Source organism: Lontra canadensis, unplaced genomic scaffold (genome assembly GCF_010015895.1).
Source record: "Lontra canadensis isolate GAN:19392208 unplaced genomic scaffold, GSC_riverotter_1.0 scaffold37, whole genome shotgun sequence".
In the NCBI taxonomy this organism is placed as follows: Eukaryota; Metazoa; Chordata; class Mammalia; order Carnivora; family Mustelidae; genus Lontra; species Lontra canadensis.
Genome location: NW_022631031.1, coordinates 9,180,859 through 9,206,519, shown reverse-complemented (window position 1 = coordinate 9,206,519; position 25,661 = coordinate 9,180,859). Strand labels below are relative to the sequence as shown.

The 25,661-nt window shown below is 35.4% G+C and overlaps 1 protein-coding gene across 2 annotated transcripts in view; it reads right to left on the bottom strand.

Moving 5' to 3' along the window:
* Positions 1 to 25,661, bottom strand: part of ZNF704 (zinc finger protein 704) — a 223,478-nt gene that overhangs the window by 155,164 nt on the left and 42,653 nt on the right. For both annotated transcript variants that reach the window (XM_032869129.1, XM_032869128.1), the window contains exon 2: positions 19,460 to 19,701. In XM_032869129.1, coding sequence (XP_032725020.1) covers positions 19,460 to 19,680 — 221 coding nt within the window. In that variant the 5' untranslated portion in view covers positions 19,681 to 19,701. The remainder of the gene's footprint in view (positions 1 to 19,459; positions 19,702 to 25,661) is intronic.

The window sequence follows — 25,661 nt, the reverse complement described above, 5'->3', positions numbered from 1 at the left end:
TAGTTTTTTGTGTTCAAGAAGATAAGCTTAAACTAAACTTCTAACCTTTTCTCATTTTTCAGTAGTTTCATGTTGGCTACAGAGTTTGTGACTAAAAAGTTTTTAATGAATTTCATTAAACATTTGCTCCAGGAACTGCTATGCTTCTAGAGATTTAGAAGTAATGCTTATAATCTTGCATTATATCTCACTTAATTCCAAAATTGACACAGGAGACTTTTCTATAAATGGTAGACAATACATAAAACACAAAGCAGAAACGGTAGACAACACCACTGAAAACACTGGTCAGGTTAGTTCACAATTTCCCATTGTACATGTAGGATATGGCTTTTAGCTTGGATCATTTCCCGACTGTGAACTCAAAGGTTAATGTACTTCTGAAGTTCCTTCTAGACCAGACAATTCCCAGAATGGCATCTTACAAGGAGAAGATGATTTTATCTTATCCAGCATGTGACAAATATGACATCATTGTGTTTTAAAACCCCCACAAAACAAACAGTACCTTATGGTTCATTTTTTCTCTAACAGCAAACTAACAATCTGGAGTATTCTAATAAACTGCTGCTAGGTCTAGGAATATTTTTGGCCAAATTTCTCTTTTTTCTTTGTTACAACTGGTTTGCTAATAGATCTCTTTAGCTTTAGAGTTATAATTAGAAGACAGTTACTACTTTGCATAATCAAATTGTAATTGCTGTTTGGGTGAAATCCAACCAATTTAAGCATCAGCACTTCTAAAAAAAAAAAAAACAATGTCTGGCAAAAAGAGAATAACAAATGCCATGTTCTAATGATCTAGGTTATCAGATAATGCTTGCCTAACTGTTGAGGGGTTGTTTTTAGAGGCTAGATAACAAGTGATATTAGAATTATTAATGTATTTTAAGGCATCACATTTGTAAGTGACAATAAATGAATGTTCGCTGATAAACATTAATGGTGGTAATAAAGAAAAAAAATTCACCGGGGTTCAGAAAACAAGCCTAGTCTCAGGTCTGTCATTTGTTAAATGTGTGCTCCTGGGTCATCACTTAACATTTCTGACTCTATCTACTCATTTGTAAAATGGGATTTATGATACCTTACTATGATAGACATCTGCCAATTTTTTGGATACCCAGTGCCTTCCTGTGTCTGAGGAATTTCCAAGCGCACACAGCTCTCACTTTAGAAGTCAAAAAGCCCAGTTATAAGCTCTGGTTCTGTAGAATGAATGAACGTAACCATGTTTCTGGCTGTCCACTCTCCTGCCCGCTTTGTAACCTGGTTCTCCAGCCTTTCTAGAAACTATCAGTCTTTCAAAAAAAAATTCCACCCTTTGTTAAATCACCCATTCATTTTCTGTTGCTTACAAACAAGAAGACTCATTTCTACTTCAAAAATGTATCTCAAATCTGTCTTCTCTTCATCTGAACTATCACCCCACTAGTCCAAATTTCTATGCTATCTTTTCTGCACTAATGCAGTAGCTTCCTGTTTCCCTGTATCCATTCTTGCTCTCTTCCAATCTGATCTATGTGTAATAGAGTGATAATTCCTAAATACAAAAGGAATCGTATCATTCTCCATAGTAAACTCCTTCTCACTGATCTAAGTGTATAATTTAAAGATCTTTAACACAATCCGATATAGCTCCACATGATTCAGCTTCTTCAGATTCCATCTCCTTCTCCGATCTCACCTCTTGCCATACTCCCCCAGCCACACCAGCCTTCTTTCTCAGTATGGGGCTTTCCTGCTTGACCTGGAATACTTTCCTCCCAACTCAATCTGGATCTTTTTCAGCCTTCAGGTGTCAGCTAAAGTGTATTTTCCTTAAAGAGATCTTTCTTTACTCCTCAACCTATAGTAAGTGTTTCTGTTTATGGTCCTCATAATATTCTGTATCTTCCACTTATTAAAATTACTAAAATTTATGATCATGTATTTATTTGTGTATTATTTGTTTAGAACCTCTCCTCAATTTTATGAGGGTAGGAAATATGTCTAACTTATTTTACTCTATATTCCAGTACCTGGTATATAAAATCCACTTAGTTAATAAATATGTTGAATAAATTAAAGAATGAAATGGTATTCTGGTGACTTAGCACTAATAGACATTTCCAGGTCACTCTCATTCATATAATCTTCTTGGTCTTACTGGAATTGAATAACATGGCACTATTTAGTCTTAACAGAAGTATACACGTGTATACATACTTTCATATTCTTGTCAATAAATGTCATCCACAAACTATTAGCAAGGTATACAACTACCTTATGTTTGGTTATAAACCAATTAATAGAGTTAGAGTCAGAGAAACATGGTTAAACTTTTAGTGAGTCTCTAATGAGAATGCTATATCTGTGTGTGTTCTAACAATAGTGAGCAAGAAACTTTTTTTCTAAATATTCACAGTGAGATCCTTAGAAACAGGAAGGAAGAAGAGCAAATAGGTTATCTCTCATCCTATTTTTCTTGATCCTACTCTAAATGGATCCACAATTGCTTATGGTGGACCAATAACGTTGGAAACCTACAAGCAACTAGTCAAACTTCTTTTTAAAGCTATGGGGGTGGCAGCCATTGTTTTTGACTGTTCCAAAGATTTCTTTCCTTTCTTCATGAGAATGGGAAAAGGCACATAATGGCAAACTAGCCACAAACTCTATCTCCTGGCTATAGTGATGGGTTCAGGAGTGGCCCTGACAAAAGCTGGAATAATCAGAGTCCTTACTAAAAAAAAAATTTTTTTTTTTTTTTTTTTTTGTAAACATAATGGGGAAGATAATCTCTTGCATCTGGGCTCCCTGTGAACTTCTTGCCTCTGGGCAAGTTACTAGAAGAAAAAAAAAATCTAATACTTCTGTTTATCTTCTCTACAAAGTGGAGAAAGCCATTGGTAATGCAGAGAAAATACGGGCAGGCAAAGAAAGAGACTCAAAGATATCAATATGTAGATAAACATAATTTTTGTTTAAAAAAATTTAAAGGATAATTGATTATACTACCAAACTTTAAAGGAGAATTAATACCAATGATTTATAAACTCTTCAAAAAACAAGAGATCTTCAACACTCATTCTCCAAGGCCAATATTATTCTGATAATAAAACCAGATAAAGACATCACAAGAAAGAAAACAACAGATCAGTCTTGCCTATGAATATAGATGCAAAATCCTCAACAAAATACTAACAAACCAAATTAAGCAATATAAAATAAGGATAACACCCCCTAATGGCACTTACCCTAAGAATGAAGATTGATTTAATGTATGAAAATCAATTACTATAAAATGTAGAGTATAATAAAGGACAAAAATTATGTGATCATTTCAATAGATATAGAAAAAGCATTTGAATTCAATACTCTTTCATTAGAAAATACTCAACATATTAACTGGGAATGGAAGGGAAATTTCTCAACCTGATGAAAGGCATCTACGAAAAATTCACAGCTAAAGTCATTCTTAATGCAAAAGACTGAATGTTTCCCTCTAAGATCAAGAACAAGTAAAGATGTCCACTTACATTTAGTATTGTACTGGAGATTCTACTGAGGGCAATTAGGCAAGAAAAAGAAATAAAAGGCATCCAGATTGAAAAGGAAGAAGTAAAACTATCCACATTTACAGACAACTCGATCTTCTATATATAAAATCCTAAGGAATCCACAAAAACTATTCAAACTAATAAATGAATTCAGTAAGGTTGCAGGATACAAGACTGATATGCAAAAACTGGTTTTATTTCTATTCACTAGCAATGAACAATCCCAAAATAAAATTAAGAAAATGACTTCCTTTACAAGAGCAACAAAAAAATAAAATACTTAAGAATAAGTTTTTAAAAAGAAGTGAAGTGCGTCCAAGATGATGGAGGAGTAGGAGTCCTTAGTTTCATCTGGTCCAGGAATTCAGCTAGAGAGCTATCAAATCATTCTGAACACCTACAAACTCAACCAGGGATCTAAGAAAAGAATAGTTGCAACTCTACAAATAGAAAAGCGCCACTTTCCACAAGGTAGGAGGTGTGGAGAAGTGAATCTGAGGCAATATATGGGAAGATAGACCGCGGGGGAGGGAGTCTCCGTAAGGCGACCACTGGAAGGTGATAGAGCAGCAGAGCACAGAATGAGAACTTTTAGAAGTCTGTTCTGATGAGGGACATCCCTGCCTGAAAGACACTTAGACAGTGAGGTAGGGGCAGAATCATAGGTGGGACAGTGTGCTCTCAGGATCCCCGGGGTCACAGGAAGACCACGGTACCTGAGTGTGGCAGAGCTCCCAGGCATCACAGTGGGGAAGCTGGCTGCAATCAATGAGCCCAGGAGTGGGCTCTCAAAGTGGGGTTACCATAAACTGGAAACCCCAGCACAGTCGGGAGAGGGGCCCAACAAGCCACAGAACCAGCGAGACCTTCCACTATCCCTTCCTCCCCGAGGAGTGCACCACAGGAGTCTGCAGGGTTTGGAGACTCCAAACGGTTGTGTGCCTGAGACAGAAATGCTTGGTCACAGGCTGGGTGAACATGGAGTGTAGAGGGAGGTCAGGGGGACAGGAGTGATTGACTGCTTTTCTCTGAGACTGCACTGAAGAGTGGGGCCTGAACTTTCAGCTCCAGGGCTGGAGACTGGGGAGACTGTCATTTTTATTCTCATTCTCTAAAGCTTCGCAGAAGGCCTTCAGGGATCAAAAACCACATAGAAAAAACCGAAGCTGATTATTTAGCCTGGCCCCTGGCAAGGGCAGTGCAGTTCCATGGGGAGAGAGGCGCAGTGGAAGACACTTGAAAATCAATGCAATAGGTCCCTCCCCCAGAAGATCAGCAAGAATATCCAGCCAAGACCAGGTTTACTGATCAATGAGAATGGCAAAACTCCAGCGCTAGGGGAATAGAGTACATAGAATTCATGGCTTTTCCCCCATGATTCTTTAGTCTTTCAACTTTAATTTAAAAAAAAATTTTTCTCTTATTTTTCAACAAATTTCTCATTTTATCAACTCATTTTAAAAATCTTTTTTGGGGGCGCCTGTGTGGGTTAGTCGCTTAAGCATCTGCCTTTGGCTCATGTCATGATTCCAAGGTCCTGGGATCAAGCCCCATGTTGGACTCCCTGCTCAATGGAAAACCTGGTCTCCCTCTCTCTATGCCTGCCGTTCTACTTGTGCTCTTTCTCTAGCTCTCTGTCCAATAAATAAACAAAATCTTTTAAAAAATAAAATCTTTTTTAATTTTCATTTTTTTCAGTTACATTTTATCCCTTCATTGTATTTAATTTTATTTTTGTATATAAGTTTTTCTTTCCTTACAATTTTAGGATGCAGTTTCTTCTAACAGATCAAAATACACCCAAAATCTTGTGTATGGCTCTGTTCTATTCACTTGTCGGATCATATTCTTTTTTTTTCTTTTTCCTTTTTGTTTTATTTTTGTTTTGTTAAAATCTTTTTTTAATTCTCCTCTTTACAGTCACATTCTATCTTTTTTAAATTTTATTTTTGGATATGCAAATTTTTCATTCTTTACAATTTTGAGATGTAGTTTCTTCTTACAAACTGACCAAAATACACTCAGGAGATAGTGTATTGTTCTGTTCTGTTCGCCTATTTATATCCCTTCCTTTTGTTGTTGTTTTCTCCTTTGTTTTTTCTTGTCTTTTAATTTCCATTTTTATAGTTATGTTCTATCTTTTCATTGTGTTGAATTTTATTTTTGTACATATATAAGTTCTTCTTTTTTTACAATTTTGGGATCTAGTTTTCCAAAAAGAAGACCAAAATATACACAGAATCCAGTGTATTGCTCTATTTTATTTACTTGTCTGATTATACTCTTTCTTTCTTTTTCAAAAAAGATTTTTTTTTTTCAGTTTCAAGTCCCTTCTGATTTGTTTAGTGTATGTTACTCTGGGGTTGTTGTTGCCATTTTAGTATTTTGTTCTCCTGTTCATCTATTCATTTCTGGACAGAATGACAGGACAGAAAAACTTACCTCAAAAAAGAGAACAAGAAGTAGGACTGACTGCCAGGGACCTAATCAGTATGGACATAAGTAAGATGCTAGAACTAGAGTTCAGGATAACAATTATGAAAATACTAGCTGGACTTGAAAAAAGCCTAGAAGACACTAGAGAATCCTTTACTGGAGAAATAAAAGAACTAAAATCTAACCAAATTGAAATTTAAAAAGTCTATTAATGAGATGCAATAAAAAATGGAGGATCTAACTGCTGAGATAAATGAGTCAGATGGGAGAATTAGTGATACAGAGACCAAATGATGGAGAATAAAGAAGCTGAGAAAAAGAGAGATAAAAAACTACTGGATCACAAGGGGAGAATTTGAGAGATAGTGGTACCATAAAGTGAAACAATATTAGAATAATCGGGATCCCAGAAGAAGAAAGAGAGAGGGGGTGGAAGGTATATTGGAGCATATTATAGTGGAGAACTTCCCTCATCTGGGGAAGGAAACAAGCATCAAAATCCAGAAGGCACAGAGAACCACCTCAAAATCAATAAAAATAGGTGAACACCCCAACATATAATAGTGAAACTTGCAAATCTCAGAAGGAAAATCTTGAAAGCAGCTCAGGACAAAAGTTCTATAACCTACAAGGGTAGAAACGTTAGATTGTCAAAAGACCTATCCACAGAGACCTGGAATTCCAGAAAGGACGGGCATGATATATTCAGGGTGCTAAGTGAGAAAAATACTCAACCAAGAATACTTTACCCAGCTAGGATGTCATTAAAAAGTAGAAGGAGTAATAAAAACCTTCCAGGACAAAAAGAAACTTAAAGAATTTGTGATCACCAAACCAGCCCTGCAAAAATATTAAAAGGGATTCTCTAAGCAAAGAAAGAGCCCAAAAGTAACACAGACCAGAAGAGAACCAAGAAGCTATACAGAAATAGTCACTTTACAGGTAATACAATGGCACTAAATTCTTATCTTTCAATAGTTACTCTGAATGTAAATGAGCAAAATCCCTCAGTCAAAAGACACAGGGTTATCAGACTGGATAAAAAAGCAAGACACATTGATAATGCTGTCAGCAAGAGACTCATTTTAGACCCAAAGACACCTCTAGGTTGAAAGTGAGGGGTGGAAAACAATTTACCATGCTAAAGGACATCAAAAGAAAGCTGGAGTGGCAAACCTTATATCAGACAAATTAGATTTTAAACCCAAGACTATAAGGAGAGATGAGGAAGCACACTACATCATAATTAAAGGGTCTATCCAACAAGTTCTAACAATAGTAAATATTTATGCCCCTAATATGGGAGCATTCAATTATATAAGACAATTAATAACAAAATCAAGGAAACACATTGATAATAATACAATAACACCCCCTTCACTGCAATGGACAGATTATCTAAGCAGAAGGTCAATAAGGAAATAAGGGCTTTGAATGACACACTGGGCCAGATAGACTTCACACATATTTTCAGAAACATTCCATCCTAAATCAACAGAATACACATGTATCTCTAGTGCTCACGGAACACTCTCCAGAATAGATCACATACTGGGTCACAAATCTGGTCTCAACTGGTACTAAAAGACTGGGATCATTCCCTGCATATTTTTGGACCACAATGGGAAACTGGAACTCAATCCCAAAAGGAAATTTGCAAAGAACTCAAATATATGGAGGCTAAAGAGCATACTGCTAAAGAATGAAGGGGTCAACCAGGAAATTAAAGTAGAATTTAAAAAATTCATGGAAACAAATGAAAATGAAAACACAACTGTTCAAAATCTTTGGGATGTAGCAAAGATACTTCTAAGAGGGAAGTATATGGCAATACAATCCTTTCTCAAGAAACAAGAAAATTCTCAAGTACACAACCCAAACTTACACCTAAAGGAGCTGGAGAAAGAACAGCAAATAAAAATTCCTCCTAAATCCAGCAGGAGAAGAGAAATAATAAAGATTAGAGCAGAAATCATGAACAGTAGAACAGATCTATGAAACTAGAAGCTGGTTCTTTGAAAGAATTAGTAAAGTTGATAAACCCTTGGCCAGACTTATCAAAAAGAAAAAAGAAAGTACTCAAATAATAAAATCATGAATGAAAGAGGAGAGATCACAACCAACACCAAAGAAATACAAATAATTATAAGAACATATTATGAGAACTATATGCCAACAAATTAGGCAATCTGGAAGAAATGGATGCATTCCTAGAGACATATAAACTACCAAAACTGAAACAGGAAGATACAGAAAACCTGAACAGACCCATAACCAGCAACGAAATTGAAGCAATAATCAGAAATCTCCCAACAAATTGAGCCCGGGGCCAGATGACTTTCCAGGGGACATTTAAAGAAAAAATAATACTTACTCTTCTGAAGCTGTTTCAAAAAATAGAAATGGAAGGAAAACTCCCAAACTCATTCTATGAGGCCAGGATGACTTTGATTCCAAAACCAAAAAAAGATCCCATCAAAAGGAAGAATTACAGACCAATATCCCTGATGAGCATGAATACAAAGATTCTCACCAAGATGCTAGTCAATAGGATCCAACAGTATATTAAAAGGATTATTCACCACAACCAACTGGGATTTATTCCTGGGCTGCAAGGGTGAGTCAACATATGCAAATCAATCAATGTGATATACTACATAAAAGAAAGGGCAAAAACCATATGATCCTCTCAATAGAGCAGAAAAAACATTTGACAAAGTACAGTGTCCTTTCTTGATCAAAACTCTTCATAGTGCAAGGATTCAGGGAGTATATCTCTAAGCAAAGAAAGAGCCATATATGAAATCATAATAGCCATATATGAAAAACTAACAGCAAATATCATTCTCAATGGGAAAAACAGAGCTTTTCCCATAAGGTCGGAACATGACAGCAATGTCCTCTATCATGACTGCTGTTCAACATAGTACTAGAAGTCCTAGCCTCAGCAATCTGACAACAAAAAGAAATAAAAGGTATCTGAATCAGCAAAGAAGAAGTCAAACTCTCACTCTTTGTAGATGATGTGATACTCAATGTGGAAAACCCAAAAGATTGCATCCCCAAATTGCTAGAACTCATACAGGAATTCAGCAAAGTAGCAGGATATAAAATCAATGCACAGAAATCAGTTGTATTTCTATATACAAACAATGAGACAAAGAAAGAGAAATTAAGGAGTCAATCCCATTTACATTTGCACCCAAAACCATAAGAAACCTAGGAATAAACCTAACCAAAGAAGAAAAGAATCTGTACTCAGAAAACTATAAAGTACTCATGAAAGAAATTGAGGAAGACACAAAGAAATGGAAAAATCTTCCATGCTCATGGATTGGAAGAACAAATATTGTGAAAATGTCTACACTACCTAGAGCCATCTACACATTCAATGAAATCCCTATCAAAATATTATCAACTTTTTTCACAGAGCTGGAACAAATAATCCTAAAATCTGTATGGAACGAGCAAAGATCCCGGATAGCCAGAGGAATGTTGAAAAAGAAAACCAAAGCTGGAGGCATCACAATTCCGGACTTCAAGCTCTATTCAAAGCTCTATTACAAAACTGTAATCATCAAGACAGTGGGGTACTGACACAAAAACAGACACATAGATCAATGGAACAGACTAGAGAATCCTGAAATGGACCCTCAACTCTATGGTCAACTAATCTTTGACAAAGCAGGAAAGAATACCCAATATAAAAAAGACAGTTTCTTTAACAAATGGTGTTGGGAAAATTGGACAGCCACATGCAGAAGAATGAAACTGGACCATTTTCTTATACCATACACAAAAACAGACTCAACAACGGATGGAAGACCTAAATCCATCAAAATCCTTGAGAAGAATACAGGCAGCAACCTCTTCAACTCTGGCCGCAGCAACCTCCTTCTAGACATCTTCAAAGACAGGGGAAACAAAGGCAAAAATGAACTATTGAGACTTCATCAAAATAAAGAGCTTTTGCACAGCAAAGGAAACAGTTGACAAATCCAAAAGACAACTGGCAGAATGTGAGAAGATATTTGCAAATGACATTTAAGATAAAGGGCTAGTATCCAAAATCTCTAAAGAACTGCTCAAACTCAATACCTAAAGGACAAATAATCCAATCAAATAGGAAGAAGACAAGAACAGACATTTCTCCAAAGAAGACATACAAATGGCCAACAGACACATGAAAAAATGCTCAACATCACTCAGCATCATAGAAATACAAATCAAAACCACAATGCAATACCACATCACACAACTCAGAATGGCTAAAATTAACAAGTCAGAAAACAATAGATGTTGGTGCGGATGTGGAGAAAGGGGAAACCTCCTACACTGTTGGTGGGAATGCAAGCTGGTGCAACCACTTTGGAGTTTCTCAAAAATTTGAAAATAGGGCTACGTTATGACCCAGCAATTGAACTACTAGGTATTTACTCCAAAGATACAATTGTAGTGATCTGAAGGGGTACCTGCGCTGCAATGTACACAATAACCAAACTATGGAAAGAGCCCAGATGTCCATTGACAGGTGAGTGGATAAAAAAGATGTGATATATATATACAATGGAATACAACTCAGCCATAAAAAAAAAAAATCTTGCCATTTACAATGAGGTGGTTGGAACTAGAGTGTATTATGCTAAGTGAAATAAGTCAACCAGAGAGATAATTATCATATGATCTCAATCATATGTGGTATTTAAGAAACAAAACAGAGGATCATAGGGGAAGAGAGGAAAAAAGGAGAGGGAGACAAACCATAAGAGAATCTTAATCATAGGAAACAAACTGAGGGTTGTCAGAGGGGTGAGGGTGCGGTGGATGGATGAAGTAGCTGAGTGATGGACATTAAGTAGGGCATACGATGTGATGAGAACTGGGTATTATATAAGACTGATGAATCACAGGCCTGTACCTCTGAAAGCAACAATACATTATACGTTAATTAATTGAATTTAAATAAAAAGTTTAAAAAACATTTCATAATAATAAAGAGGTCAATTCATCAAGAATATATACCAATTCTAAAATTCATAAAACAAATTCTGATAAACTGAAAATTTAAGAAGTAGACAAAATCACTAAAGGGGTAGGAAAAAAAATCAGTAATACACAGAACCAGCAGTCACAAGTAGAAAAAAAAAATCAGTAACTATGCAGAATTCTTGAATAACATTATGAAAGAGGAAAAATAGTAAAGCATGGCTTAAAAAAGAAAAAATTAAGATGGCAAAAAATTCTAAACATGTCAGTTTAATTATAATGAAGGCAATGACTTAAATATCTTATTTCAAGAATATACTATGTATTTGTTTTCTGAATTGTTTTCTCAATTGTTAAACAATAAGAAGATAAATGTATTATGCTTCTTACTTTTTACAATAAGAGCTAATTCTATTCATCTAATTTTAAGAAGAAACAGCCAGACAAAATTTGGGAAGTACACATAAAGAAGTGCTTAGAAGGAATTATTACTGGGATGCCTGGGTGGCTCAGTTGGTTAAGTGTCTGTCTTCGGCTCAGGTCATGATCCCAGGGTTCTGGGATCAAGTCCTGCACTGGGCTCCTTGCTCAGCAGGGAGTCTGCTTCTCCCTCTGCATATCCCTGCCCCTGCTTGTGCTCTTTCTCTCTGACAAATAAATTTAAATGAAAATCTTTAAAATAAAAAAAGGAGTTATTATTGATAAAACTGGAAAGGATTAAATGTTAATAATAGAAAAGAAGAAAGATCTACAATTAATGATGAAAATTCCACTTAAGAAGCTAACAAAACAGGGACCTTAAAGTCAAAATAAGCAGAAAAAAGAAAATAACAAAGATGAAAAAAGAGATCAATGAAATAGAAAATAAGCAAATAGAGAAAATCAATATATACAAAGGTTGCTCTTTGAGAAGAGCCACAAAACTGATCAACTGCTAGTAAGATTGGTTTAAAAAAGGAAGACAATATACTAACCAATATCAGAAATCAGAATGGGACATTACTATAATATCTACAGATACTAGAAAAAATAAGGTAATATAATGAAGAACTATACATTAATAAACTTGACATCTAAATTAATGTAATGGGTAAATTTGCTGAAAGATACAGATTACAAAACTGACTCGAAAAGAAACATAAAATCTAAATAACATGATATCAATTTTAAAAATTGAATTGTAATTAAAAACACTTCCATAAAGAAAACTCAAGGTCAAGACGTTTTCAGTGGTGGACCTATCCTTTAAGGCAAAGTAATAGCAGACCTAAAACAAACCGAGAAGAAAGAGAGGATAAGGAAACACTTCCTAACACATTTTATGAGGCTATCATTAAACTTCTATTAAAATCAGACAAAGAGATCCAGGTAAATGAAATGACTGGTCAATGGATGGAAATGAATGAATCTTAACAGAATTTTAGCAAAAATGGATCCTTCAGTGTGTAAGGGAGTGTTGCAAAGTTCACTTTATGGTCAAAGACTGATCAATATAATTCAACATATAATAATTTTTTAAAGTATGCTCATGTAAATAGATGCAAAAATTTCTGTTAGTATAACATCTATTGAAGAGAAAAACTCTCGGCAAATTAGGAAGAGTACTTTCTTACTTTCATAAAAAAATTAAGCATACTGAAAATACTACGTGTTGGTGAATACATAAAGCCACTGAAGCTCTTGTACATTACTGGTGGGAACGTAAAATGGTACAACTACTTTGAAAATGCATGGCAGTTTTTAAAAGAAATGTAATATACAATGGCCATATGAACTATCAATTCAAGTCTTGGGTACTTAAAAATGAAAACATATTCCATACAAAAGCATACCTGGATATTCATAGCAGATTTATTCCTGATAACCCTTAACTGGACACAACCCAAATATCCATCAGAGGAGAAGGGATAATCAGATTATCATATCCTCATACAATGGAATACTCTTTGGCAATACAAAGTAACATACTACCGATAAATACAAAAGAAAAATATAGTAAATCTGTAAAAAAATCATGTTGCGTGAATGAAGATTCCTGAAAATACATCGTGTTTGATTCCATTTATATGAATTCTAGAAAAACTGGAAAACTAGGAAAAAAACTAGTCCATAGAATATTGGCTGCCAAGTGCTGAGGGTCAGAGGACAGGCTGACTGGAAAGGGGCACAGGAAAACTTTTTGGGGGGGAAGAACATTTTCTGTATCTTGATTATGGCATTAATTACACAGGTACATAGTTTTGTTACAACTCATTAAAGTGCACATTTAAAGTGGGTACATTTTCCTACATGAATTATACCTCAATAAACTTGACTTAGAGACAAACTGAACAAATATCCACAAGTTGAATAGTCATAGGAAAAGCAAAATTCTACCTGTTTATTAGATGAGGTAAGTTCTGTAAGTTACTGTTTGAATGAAAATGCTATTGTGAAAAGACTGAATAAGGGTTTCCTTTATAATAAGAAATAATAGAATATGCAGTGATAGTGTCCCTCTCTGAAAGGCATAGATAACTAATAATGTTATTAAGTATAAGTCTTAATTAATGAACATGAATGATTATTTTACTCAAAGTAAATTTATAAGGCAACACATAGAGGTATTCATCAGCACTAGCAACCTATATTAATTTTCCTAGAATGCCCTCCACAAATCACCACAAACTGTGTGTCTCAAAACAACAGAATTTTATGGTCTCACAATTTTGGAGGCTAAAGACAAAATCAAGAAGTCAGGGAGCCATATTTTTTTAGTCTTTTTGTGCTGCTATAACAAAACACCATAGACCAGGTAGCTTACAAACAACAGAAATTTCTCTCTCATTGTTCTGGAGCCTGGGAGTCTGAGATCAGTATGCCACATGACTGACAGAAGGTTGTCTTCTGGGCTGCATACTTCTTGCATCCTCACTTGGTAGAGTGGGCAAGGGAGCTCTCTGAACCTCCCTTATAAGGGCATTAATCCCACCCACCCCATGTTCCACCCTGATGATGATCTAATCAACAGGCAAATGACTTACCTTCTAATACTGTCACTTTGGGGATTAGGTTTCAACAAATGAACTTGAGGGGGCACACATTCAGACCACAGCACCTTCTCTGAAGGCTCTGGGGAGAGAATCTATTTCATGCCTTTTTCGTAGCTTTTGGTATTGTTGCCAACAGACAAATTAATCCAATCTCTGCCTCCACTGGCTTTCTCCCTGCACCCTTTGTCTCCTCTCCTCTCTTCTTCTATGGATACCAGCCATACTGGTTTACAGCCCACCCTAAAGACATTCATCTTAATTTGGTTATATCTGCAAGGGCCTAATTTCCAAATAAAATCTCATTCACAGGTACTGGGGGATCAGGGCTTTGTCATATCTTTCGGGGGATATGATTCGATCTATACATACTCCAGATAACTGGCACACACAGACCAAAAACCTTTATTCCTATTACCATCATTTCTACTTTCTCACAATTTACAACTCTTTCACAATTTCTCAATTCTGACATGAGTGTCCAGTACTTGTTTCTCCTTGTTTCTCTTTTGGTAAATGTCTACATTGTTTATTGTAAAATCAAAAGATTTTATAAAACTGTTTACTTTAAAAGCAGCAGATTTCAATTAATATATGCCAAGAAATAATACATATAATCCTTAAAATACATAGAAATACTAGAGCAGTCTTCGTGAACTGTATATGGGAGTCGGCCCAGTGACATCCCCAGCAACTCCCCACAACAGGCAGAATTAACATGGGTGGAAGTTCTGCTCCAACACGGACTCTCCTGGGTCCTTCATGTTCTCTTTTCTGAGACTCACAGATTTTACCACCATGCCTAGTTACCCTCTGGGTCAGTTCAAACACCCAAACAAACACTTTTTGCACTATGAAAGAATTCGGTGTTACCAACTACATTCAAGCAACCCAATTCACCAGAAGTCTCACGTGCCAACAGCTTGGCACGCATTCCAAGAACAGAAAAATTCCTTCCAACTACTTGTATGCTTCACATCCCTGGCTAATCTGTAAATTCCCTATTCTGGATTTCAACTCTTTCTTTCTTTCTCCCCAGATTTCCATCACTATTCGGGGCATGATTCGTTTATTATCTGTGCCTGGGTTCATCATCTTATTCAAATCAGGCTAAAATCACTGTCTTGACTAATGAATCACTGAGCTCTGCCCACAGGAAACCTCTGATTGGCATTTGTCTTACTGACCTTTGGCCTCTTACTCATTTCTTGAGCCAAACTACAGTATTGGAATTCCTTTCTGGATGGACTCTTCAAGAGCTCACACCCCTGTCTCTTTATACTCTTAAACTTCATTTTTCTCAACTCTCCATAGAAATCAAGACTGCTAGTATTTTTCCCTAGAGATTAAAAAATACTTAAGATGACATATTTATAATTAGTAACTCCTCATTCTCCATTCACAATCTCTTCTGGAGGGGGTTGTTTTCTTTTATAACCATGCATTACTAAGTAAGTTGCGACAACTTCAGAGAGAGAGGCATCGTTTACAGAGTGTTGTCCCCACTGTTAGCACTGACAACCCCCAACCCCAAACTAGTGCTCCCCAATAATTTGTTGCAAACAATTTTTTTTTCTGTTAATGATAGATGTTTAGTTCCAAAGAAACACTGCTCATTTATGTGTTCTCTCACACACTCTTGCTCTCTCTGCTTAGTTTTCTCCACTTGAAGAACTTGGAATACTCTGAGTGCCCCAATTCTATAATGCACTCACTCCACCTCTACAACCCTTCCCCAAAGAAAAGACGGTCTCTTCCTAAAATTGATAAAGCAATGTTCCACAGGTAAGTGGACTCCAATGCATTTACATAATGCAGGACTCATGATGGCCTTGCAAGGTAGTCTAGGACACTTCCCCCAACCTTCCCTGGCTCTCTCTCCCTCACTGGGCTCAGGCCTGTACAGTCTCACTTATGTCTCCCTCCTTCCCTGTCCCTTGCCTCACCCCACCCCTTTTCACCCACAGGTATCTGTCCCAATAAAATGCTTGCATTTAATCCTGCCTTGGCATTTGCTTCTCAGAAGACCCAGCTTAACACATCAGGATTAATAGCTTATTTAAATTTATGTTTCCCTGAAATGACCAACTTTTAAATGGTGCTCAGAAAATGGGTAAACAAAAAGGGATTTGGTAAAGTAGGTCTCAGATATAGAGTTCCTCCTTCTCTATTCCATTCATCCCTACCTTGAAAAAGAGACTAACCAAAAAAACAAAAAACCCCAAAAACCTTTTCAATAGTTGTATCAAATTAATAGCTTTCCTAATATTAGGAGATTCTTCTTTATGTACAAACTCACCCAGTTGTAATAAAAAGAAAGCAAGTTAGGAACTGTTATTTAAAATTAGCTACTTAGGTGTCTGTTTCTATGATTCAACTGTAAACTCCTAGAGGGTTGGCATCCCATTTCATTCTATTTTTACTGAGTACTGGTTTTTTACTGAGTTTTTACTGTTTTTTTACTGAGTACTAGCAGCTACTCAATGAATAATCTACTGCATGGAAGCAGGAAATGCTCAATCACAGTGAAGTATAAAGTTGGGGAGGGAAGTTCCTAGACCTTTCTAGGGATATGAAGAAACATAAAATATATCTATTATCTTCATTATATAAACCATAGAAAATAAACTTCAAGTTCCATTTTATAAAATATAGAAAGCAAACGTCAATAAAAATCTTCTTAGCTATAGTGGGAATAAGCAAAAGATAAAGTGAGAAAGAATTTATTTTAAACTATTGAGAAACTCTCTAACAGTGATACTCTATTGGTTAAAAATGGTTATCTTGCCTTTCTGAGAACTCTCTAATACAGGGCACCTGGGTGGCTCAGTTAGTTAAGCAACTGCGTTCGGCTCAGGTCATGATCCCAGAGTCCTGGGTTCAAGTCCTGCAGTGGGCTCCCAGCTTCATGGAGAGGCTCCTTCTCCCTCTGACCTTCTTCCCTCTCATGGTCTCTCTCACTGTCTCTCTCTCAAATAAATAAATAAAATCTTTAAAAAAAAAAAAAGAACTGTCTAATACTTAACGTCTGGATTTAAGAGAATAAGTTGCAATACTCATGTGGCTAGAGCCATAGACTATATATATGTGTATATATACTATGCATATGTGTACTACGTATTATACAAGATACAGATCTCCTTTTACCAATAAACTTCACCATACTGTAGACGAACTCAAACTTCATTATTTATACACTGCCAACAGACAGAATTGTATTTCTCCTTTATAAACAAAAAGAAAAGTCTTGTATCTTCTTACCATGTCAATGTCAAGTAAAGGAGTTTCTTTAAAACAAGATATTGATCCACTTAGATGATAGTGGAAAGTTGACATTTACAAAATAATTCCATGACAGCAAATGGAAATAGAACCAAAAGGATTGAGAGTTAGATAATTAGACTCAACAATTTCTAATTCCTTCATTGTCATTAAGAAGAAGAGCAATTTATTTCACCAACTGTTGGCATATTTATGATGATTAAATTCTTACTACAGCAATGAAAACAAGTGTATCAGTTGAGACCTCAAACAATGAAGCTTTAACTAGTATTTCCCATAATAGATGAATAGGTCTAAATTATACCCTGTCATTGGGGAATTTTTGCTGTACATTAATGGATTTAAAATCTAATTAACTCACATATACTGTTTAAGAACACTACAATAACACTGACTCAACTCATAACTTTTAGGTATACTTAGTAAACTAGAGAAAGTGGAAAAAATATTCCACATACCAGAGGCAGAAAAAGCAGAAGACATTTTTCTTTCTTTCCTTTTCATTATTCTCTCCCAGAACCTACTGCAAGTGGGGTGGAATTAGAGAAGAAAGATATATCTAAAACAATCTACGGTAATTTAAAATGATTAATTCCAGGTCTTTTAACATAAGATGCTCTAGTGGAAATTTTAGGTAGAGTAAATCCTGTTGAACTGCAATTTATCACTAAAATATCTGACATGGGGAAGTCTAATTTTTGCACCACAAGCTTTGGAAGAAAATAAAACCATAGCTCTTCAGATTTCAAATTAACATGTCACTTTTCCTATGAGTCAACCAAATAACAGATATGAATTGAAGTACCTACCAGTTTTTTAGGGCATGATAAAAACATTTCAGGATGAGTGTCCAGTTAAAGGAACTAATCCTAAAGAATTTAACATGTGCTTTATATGAAAAGAAAAAATAGAAAAGCAAATAATTCTATGTAGTTAAATAGAAGTAGTGAATATATGAAAATTTGCAGCTGAAAGTTAAGGAAAACAAGGAGACCTATAATTCTAGAAAGTATGACAAATTTGGTAACAGAATAGAAAAATATGTAATTTTCTCAAAGAGATATTTTTGATTAAATATAGAAAGCAATGAAATTCTAATTATAAAAAGTGGATAGGTAGGGAAAAAAAAAACATTTATTCCTTTCCCAAGGATACTCTTTTCCTAGTTAGCTGTCTGAAACCATTCAAATAAATAGAGGATATCTCAAAAAGTTGCTTATAAAATTTCATTATAAATGGCTTTGGGTAACAAAATACAGTATACATATTAAAAATAAGCAATCTTTCATGCCATAGCATTTTCTTTCTTTTCCTCATCCAACAAATATTGATGGGGCCCCTAGCACATAATTAAGCATATAATAGTGCTAAGGATACAGCACAAACAAGATGGACTAAAATCCTGGCTAACATGGAACTTACTTTCTAGGTGAAATAAATGACAAGCAAGAAAATAAGTAAAAGTCTAGTATATTCCATTTTGCTATTCCATTGTCATTCTGCCACCATACTGTCCTTTGATTTAATGCTACTGGATATAGTTTAAGTAAAATTATAATGTGATAAAAGTCTTTTGATATTTTCATAAACCCTCTTGGCCCAGCCCGGAGGTAGATCAGTCTTAAAAGGATTACCATGATATAAACCAGGGATCACCAAACTTTTTCTGTAATGAGTCACATATAAATATTTTAGGTTTTGCAGACCACCTATGATCTATGTCACATGTTCTTCATTTTTTTTTAACCCTTTAAAAATGTAAAACCATTCTTACCTCACAGGTTATACAAAATGTGCCAGGGGCTGTATCTGGTCTGCAGCCATAGCTCTCCAACCTCTGTCCAAAATCTGAGTATCTGAGTATCTCTGCTTTAAGTGGCTACGCTCAGTACTACATTTTATGTTTTTTCTTTAACATTTATTCTTTTCCTCTTTATTATTCATTTTCCAAAATTTAATAAAACATTCTTTTCTGGAGCTATAATACTTCCAACCAGAGCAGCCTCAAAGTTCCAAAGAGCAAGGATACCTGCTCTATTTCACCCAAGCAACAGAGAAACATTCTTGGAAAAAAAAAAAAAATTCCTAAATCTATATGCTATAGAGAGATATAGTGGTGGAGATTGTAGACGCTCCCCATTGACTTCCTGGCACAGACACATAGAAAGTCTAATGTTCCCTTACCTTGCTGGAGGAACATCAATATTGGAAGAAACAACTTTTCGTTTTTGCTCAAGGAGACAGATGGAGCGAGTATTTTCTTTTTCATGGTCAAGGGCTCGGTTGGCTTTTTTGGTGTCTGCTGTTTTCACATCTTCCTCCATGGCCAAGGGAAACAAGTGTTGATGAGACATTTTTTTACTAGAGTCACGTTTTAAGTCCTCTGGTTGAAATGTGAAGGTCATTTCCCGTTTAATGCTCCCCACCTGTGAAATGAAACACAAGAATTCTTACTTGCCCAGAACATCAGCTTTGCATGACTATGCGCAGATGACCCTAGGAAAGACCACAGATCGGAGACTTCCTTGTTCATGTTGAAGATTTTACAGTTTAAATAAGAAAAATGTAACAGATAAAATAACTGACATTACGAAGTAACAGACATTTGATGCATCATCTGTCATAAAGCAAAAAAGCGCATCACAAACATAAGAGGAACTTTTCAGGCATAGAAAAACTTTGAAGACTTGAAAGCATAATGCTTCTAAAATAAATCTTAAACTTTAACACATCACTGGTTTCTCTTCTACAACTGAGAAAGTCAATTAAGTATATAAATTCTTAAATATTTCACACTAATTATATTGAATAGAAGAGTGTTATAAACATAAAATGAGCCTTATCTTTGACTATAAATCCTGATCTTAACCATATTCTTTAGTTCATGAAGAACTGTTTCTTATCTTTTATCTATAGAAGCTAAGATCTTAATGAAATCTCTTATTAGTATGATGATAAAAAAAGTCATTAATTTTTCTTATCATTTTTGACTAAATGCAACATGGCTTAAGGTTTGAGGCAAATATAAAGTTAAGCCTCAGGGCCTTAACTCTTGTTATTTCAGAGTTTGTGATGACGAAAAACAGACTGAAGTCAAAGAAAGACTTTTGTAAAGGTGGTTGGTATTGTGAGGTTTGGGATGAACTTGTTAAATTCATGAGTGTACAAAGAAGAGTCAAAGGAAGCACCTGGGGAGGTCAGTCAGTTAAGCGTCTGCCTTTGGATCAGGTCATGATCCCAGAGTCCTGGGATGGAGCCAAGTTTCTGGCTCCCTGATCAGTAGGGATCCTGCTTCTCTCCCTCCCTCTGCCTCTGCCCCTACCACGCTCAGGCTTTCTCTCCTATCTCTCTCTCTCTCAAATAAACAAATAAAATCTTAAGAAAAGGAAAGTGAAAAAAAAAAGGAAAGAAAGAAAGAGAGAGAGTGAAAGAAAAGTGATCTACTGCTCAGTGGATTATGTTTCAAAATGCGCACACCTGTCAGACATGTCACAGGCCCATTTAGCAGTTCAGCCCTTTCATGGACTTAGTCTATAAAATCAAGAAATCTTCACTTACCCACTAAACAGAGGATATACTTATTTTTTCTTTTTAATTTTAGGTAGGAGGGAAAGCACAAAAAATCTGATCAATAGATTCAGAATTACAGAAGCTAAACCCACAAACATAAGACATTTTCAGAAAAAAATGAGAATACATGTGTTCAATAATAGCAGACTGGCCGTGTATGCTATTAAGGACCAGAAATTTTCAGACTAAAGGGCACATGTTAAGAGTCGCAGGACCCGCTTATATATGAGGATTTCCAGAACCCAGGGATAACCTTGGGCCTTAGAACCCACTTGGCTGGAATGTATCTTTCCTATGAACACAGAGCTCTAAACTGAGCTGTCTTCTCTCCTTGACCTGTACTTGTCAGGGCAAAATGATCTTCTTCCCATGGGGTTCCTGTCAGATCTAAGCCCAGGAAAATGATCAGTCACTTTTGGTCTTCTCCCAACTCATGGGAAAGTTACCAGTATTTCTTAAAATGAGTGGTTTAAAGAGCTCTTGTAATGGCATCAATGCACAACAGAAAAAATAAAAAAAACAATTCAAACTTCCAAAAATGCAAAGAATGTTGAATAAAAGTGTAACTTGGAAAATTGACAAATGTAATTACTTTATTTCAAATACCCAGCATGAGTCACTTTCTGTGTAAATTGTTCTGCCTGGAGGTAGGAGAGGGAAGTGCACCTCATTCCAAGCCTACGTTACAACTGGGATACCCTAAACACCAGGCATAGAAGATGAAAACAAAGGCCTGGTTTGGACGATCATAAATAGTTTCCCTCTAAGTGCCAAGTATTGCATTAATTAAATATTTAAGTAGTCATTAGTATTAAGTTGTAGCAATAATTGACATCTATACCTCTCTTGGGGCCAACTGTACTGATTAAGTGAATTCAATCCAAAGACAGGGTTAGTGGAGAATATTACAGGAAGCTCAGCTCTTAGTTTCAAAATTTTAGGGAAAAAAAAAATCTAGCATTTTAAAGCAAATTAATACAAGGTAGAATAAATTTCATACAGAGATTATGTTCTAATTCTATGTCATGATCTTAGCCAAGACTTCATAAAAATTATAGTAATATTCAACAAGGTAAGCTAGAAATCTTCCATAATACAGCCTAAACAAAAAAATTAATCTCTCAATAGTAATCAGGAAATCTTAGCAATGTAATGGATTTCAAAGGCTATTTAGCCCAAACTCCTTATATTAAAAGTGAAATTAAAAACATTAGGAAAGGACCAAAGAAGACAGAAAAATACAGCGATGATTAAGAGATTTTAGATAATTTGACTCATGGATTTCACTGTATGTAAATCTGGTGGAAGGATTGGGTGACAGGTGTAGATCTTCATTATATTACTAAGCTTTAAGGTTTACATATAAAGATTCCATGTTCTTATTAACACTCTTTTATCTGTATCAGATATTAACATTTAAAAGATTTTTTCAAAGAAGGGTTCACAGGAAACTAGAGAGTAGGGAGAGTACATGAAGTCAAATCTTGAGAAACTGGACTCTGAAATGGCTCAGAGAGATGGAATGGTGGCTGGAGAGGATGCCAGACAAGGGAAAATGTTCCAAGATGAAAGGTAATAGAGAATGTTTAAATGCTGAGTCAGAATGGAAAGAAAGGGATGAGTAAGGTTAGTAGTAGCAGAAAGGGATAGGACTAATAATGAGTTGTTACACCTCTAGCAAATTAGCAGAACAGAGCAAAAGGAACAACATATGAACCCTAATTAAATTTGCACTCCTATGAGATTAGCAGAACAAAGCAGCTAAAAGAAGATATGGTTCCATTTATATGAGATTTCCAGAAAAAGCAAAGCTACAAAGACAGAAAACAGATCAGTGATTGTCTGGGGCTGAGGGTAGGAGAAAGAACCAACAGTAAATGCACTCCAGAGAACTTTCTATGGTGGTGGAAATGTTCTAGAACTAGACTGTTATGATATTTGTATAATGCTATAAATTTATTTAAAATAATTGAATTGTATTCTTAAAATGAGATGAATATTATGGTATGTAGATTATACCTCACCAGTACTGTTAATTTAAAAAAAAAAAAAAAGTAGAAACCAGTGTGGAAAGTACATTCACAAGAACCCTGAGACCAGAAATTGGGAAACTGTGCTTATAAAGCAGCTTCCATAAATTCTATTGAGTCTTTTTTTTTTTTTTTTTAAACACAGGTGATATGGCAAGCCAGGCTGCTGCCAGCAATTGTACGGTTATATCCTGCATACTGGTAAGATGGGGCTCAATCCAGCCCCCACTCAAGTCACATCCCCTGGCTTCATCACCCATAGAAGAGAAACACTTTTCTAATTCTTCTACCTGGGGAGGAATTTTTGTACTTCATCTCTCCACATAAGGCACTTACTCCTATCTACTTTTTCCCCAATTTGCACACTGCCCTGGTGACAAAAGTAAATGTCTTAGGGTGATCTACATGGCCTGGACCACGTTAGTTCCCTTCCTGGAAGCAGATATCAATTAATTATGTGACTCCTATGAGCTGGGCAGTTTTGATAACAGAAATATCGAGGGTATCAGAAAAAGCACTCTATCCTATAGGTCAGAAGGAGGCAAAGGGCTCAATACAGAAGAAGGACAGAAGACAAACACACACACAATCTAGAAGCCCCGAGTGACAAATAATGAAGAGAAACAGCAAGACCATTGACTAGTAAATTCTAGGAAAAAATACGAGGCTGAGAAAATACGAGGCTAAGATTTAGGAATGATTTTAGTCTAGATTAAGAAAAAAATAAACTGTCTCCTGCCCAGGAAAGGATTCATCTGACTAGCTCATGCTGGTAAGACTGGACATTGGAAGGTAGTAGTAGTATTTGATCTTGGTTGTCACACTTAAAATGGACAATGACAAATTGGAACCAACACAACAGAATGATCAGCATGGCAAAGGATCTTATTGGGAGGAACTGGGAATATTCTGTCTAGAAAACTAAGGGTTTATGCCCTGCACAGCTGCTCATAAATGAATGAAGAGCCCTCTTGAAGAAGAGGAATTTGAGTTCTCTCGTGTTCCTTTGGAAACAGGATCAATGGCTCATTTCTGCTTCTAGCTAACTCCCTTTTGACCTTACAGTTTGCTCACTCTTCCTCTTTTCTTCCTCTTACTCTTTTATCACAGTGTAAATGAAATATGGTATATCCATAAGAAAAACTACTTTCTACCTAACTGTGTTTTCATGAAGTCAAGTAGGTAGATTCTCAGAAGCTACCTTGTCTCACTTAAACATTTTAATTTTTACTGTTTCTGTGGAGTTTAATTACACTTTTCATTTTTAAAAGTATTATAAAATATGTTTGTTATTAAATTTGCAGTAAAAGTGTGTATAAAATTAAATGGCAAAAGCCTTCTGTTCTTCCCCATCCTTTAACTAGCCCTGCCTAGTCAGGTCCTATCTCTAGAGAGCAGCTTTTAACAATTTAATGCAACACTTTAAATCACTTAAAATACATTAAATACCCATCAATGTGTATACACTGTTTGGAGCATCCCAACATGAATGTGATTATACTACATGTATTATTCTGCAGCTTATTTTCTCACTTCACCGTAAATCATGGGCAACTTTTCATGTTAGTAGTACATCTATTAATTTTTTAAAACACTGAAAACTAACAGCTCATGAGATCAGATTTTTTAATTAATCTCATCTTGACAGACACTGAGGTTCTTTTCAATTTTTCATTATTAAAAATAATTCTACAATGAACATCCTTGCATATGTATGCATATAGCTTTATGCATTTGTGCAAACATTTTTTTGCAGGAAAAATTCCCAGAGGTTGGAATTTCTGAATCGAACAACCAAGATATTCTTCATAGAGGAACAAAGCCTGGAACACCCACACAATGGACACACCATGAAGTCACCAAAAGAAGATCTATTAAAAGGAGAACACTTGTCCATGATCTATTAAGAGAAACAGGCAAGTTGCAGACTAATATGTTAATTATTAATTATCAATTAATAATTGCACTGCACTTAAAAAACAGAGTGGTTTGCTAAAAATTACACAACTTAAGGAACAGAAGACTGAATGTGCCAAGAGAACTTTTGACTTCTTTTCTTATATAATTAGAAATACCTAAGGATGGGGACATACACACACACACACACACATATACACACACAATTTTAAGGTGGCGAGATTATGGAAGACTTTTATGTTTGTAAGGTTTTCAAATTTAAAAAAATTAAAATAAAGACAATTTTAAAAATAAGAGTCACAAAAATTATGAGGAATAATGCTCTGTGCTAAATGACATATAAGGAAACTGGGACTCTCAACTACTGTTGGAGGGAGCAAACATATTGTAGGAGGCCCACCTGGCAAAAGGTAGCAAATTTAATTGTGCATCCCTTTATTTTAGCAATTCTACATCTAAGGAAAGAAAAGAGAAAAGCACACAAAGATATTTATCTCAGAAAATTTTTTTTTACAGAACTATTTATAACATTAAACAAATGCAAATTCCCTGAACACCTATCAAAAAATTTGGTGTTAATTATGCATAAATAAAAGGTATGGTTAAAAACTGAGATATATCTCTATATTTATTAAAATGGAAAGACATTTAATATAGTAACAGTAAAATAAAGGAAATCCAAATGAGTATATGTAATATGATCTCAGGGAAGAGAGATATATCCATATAAAGAGAGAGGAAATTCTAAAAGGACATTCCAAAATGTTAGGAATGGTTTTCCTTGGGAGCAGATTTATAGGCCAGTATTGCTTTTTGTTTTGTTTGAATGTAATTTGGTATTTTAAAATCTACAAAGTCATTCTATGATG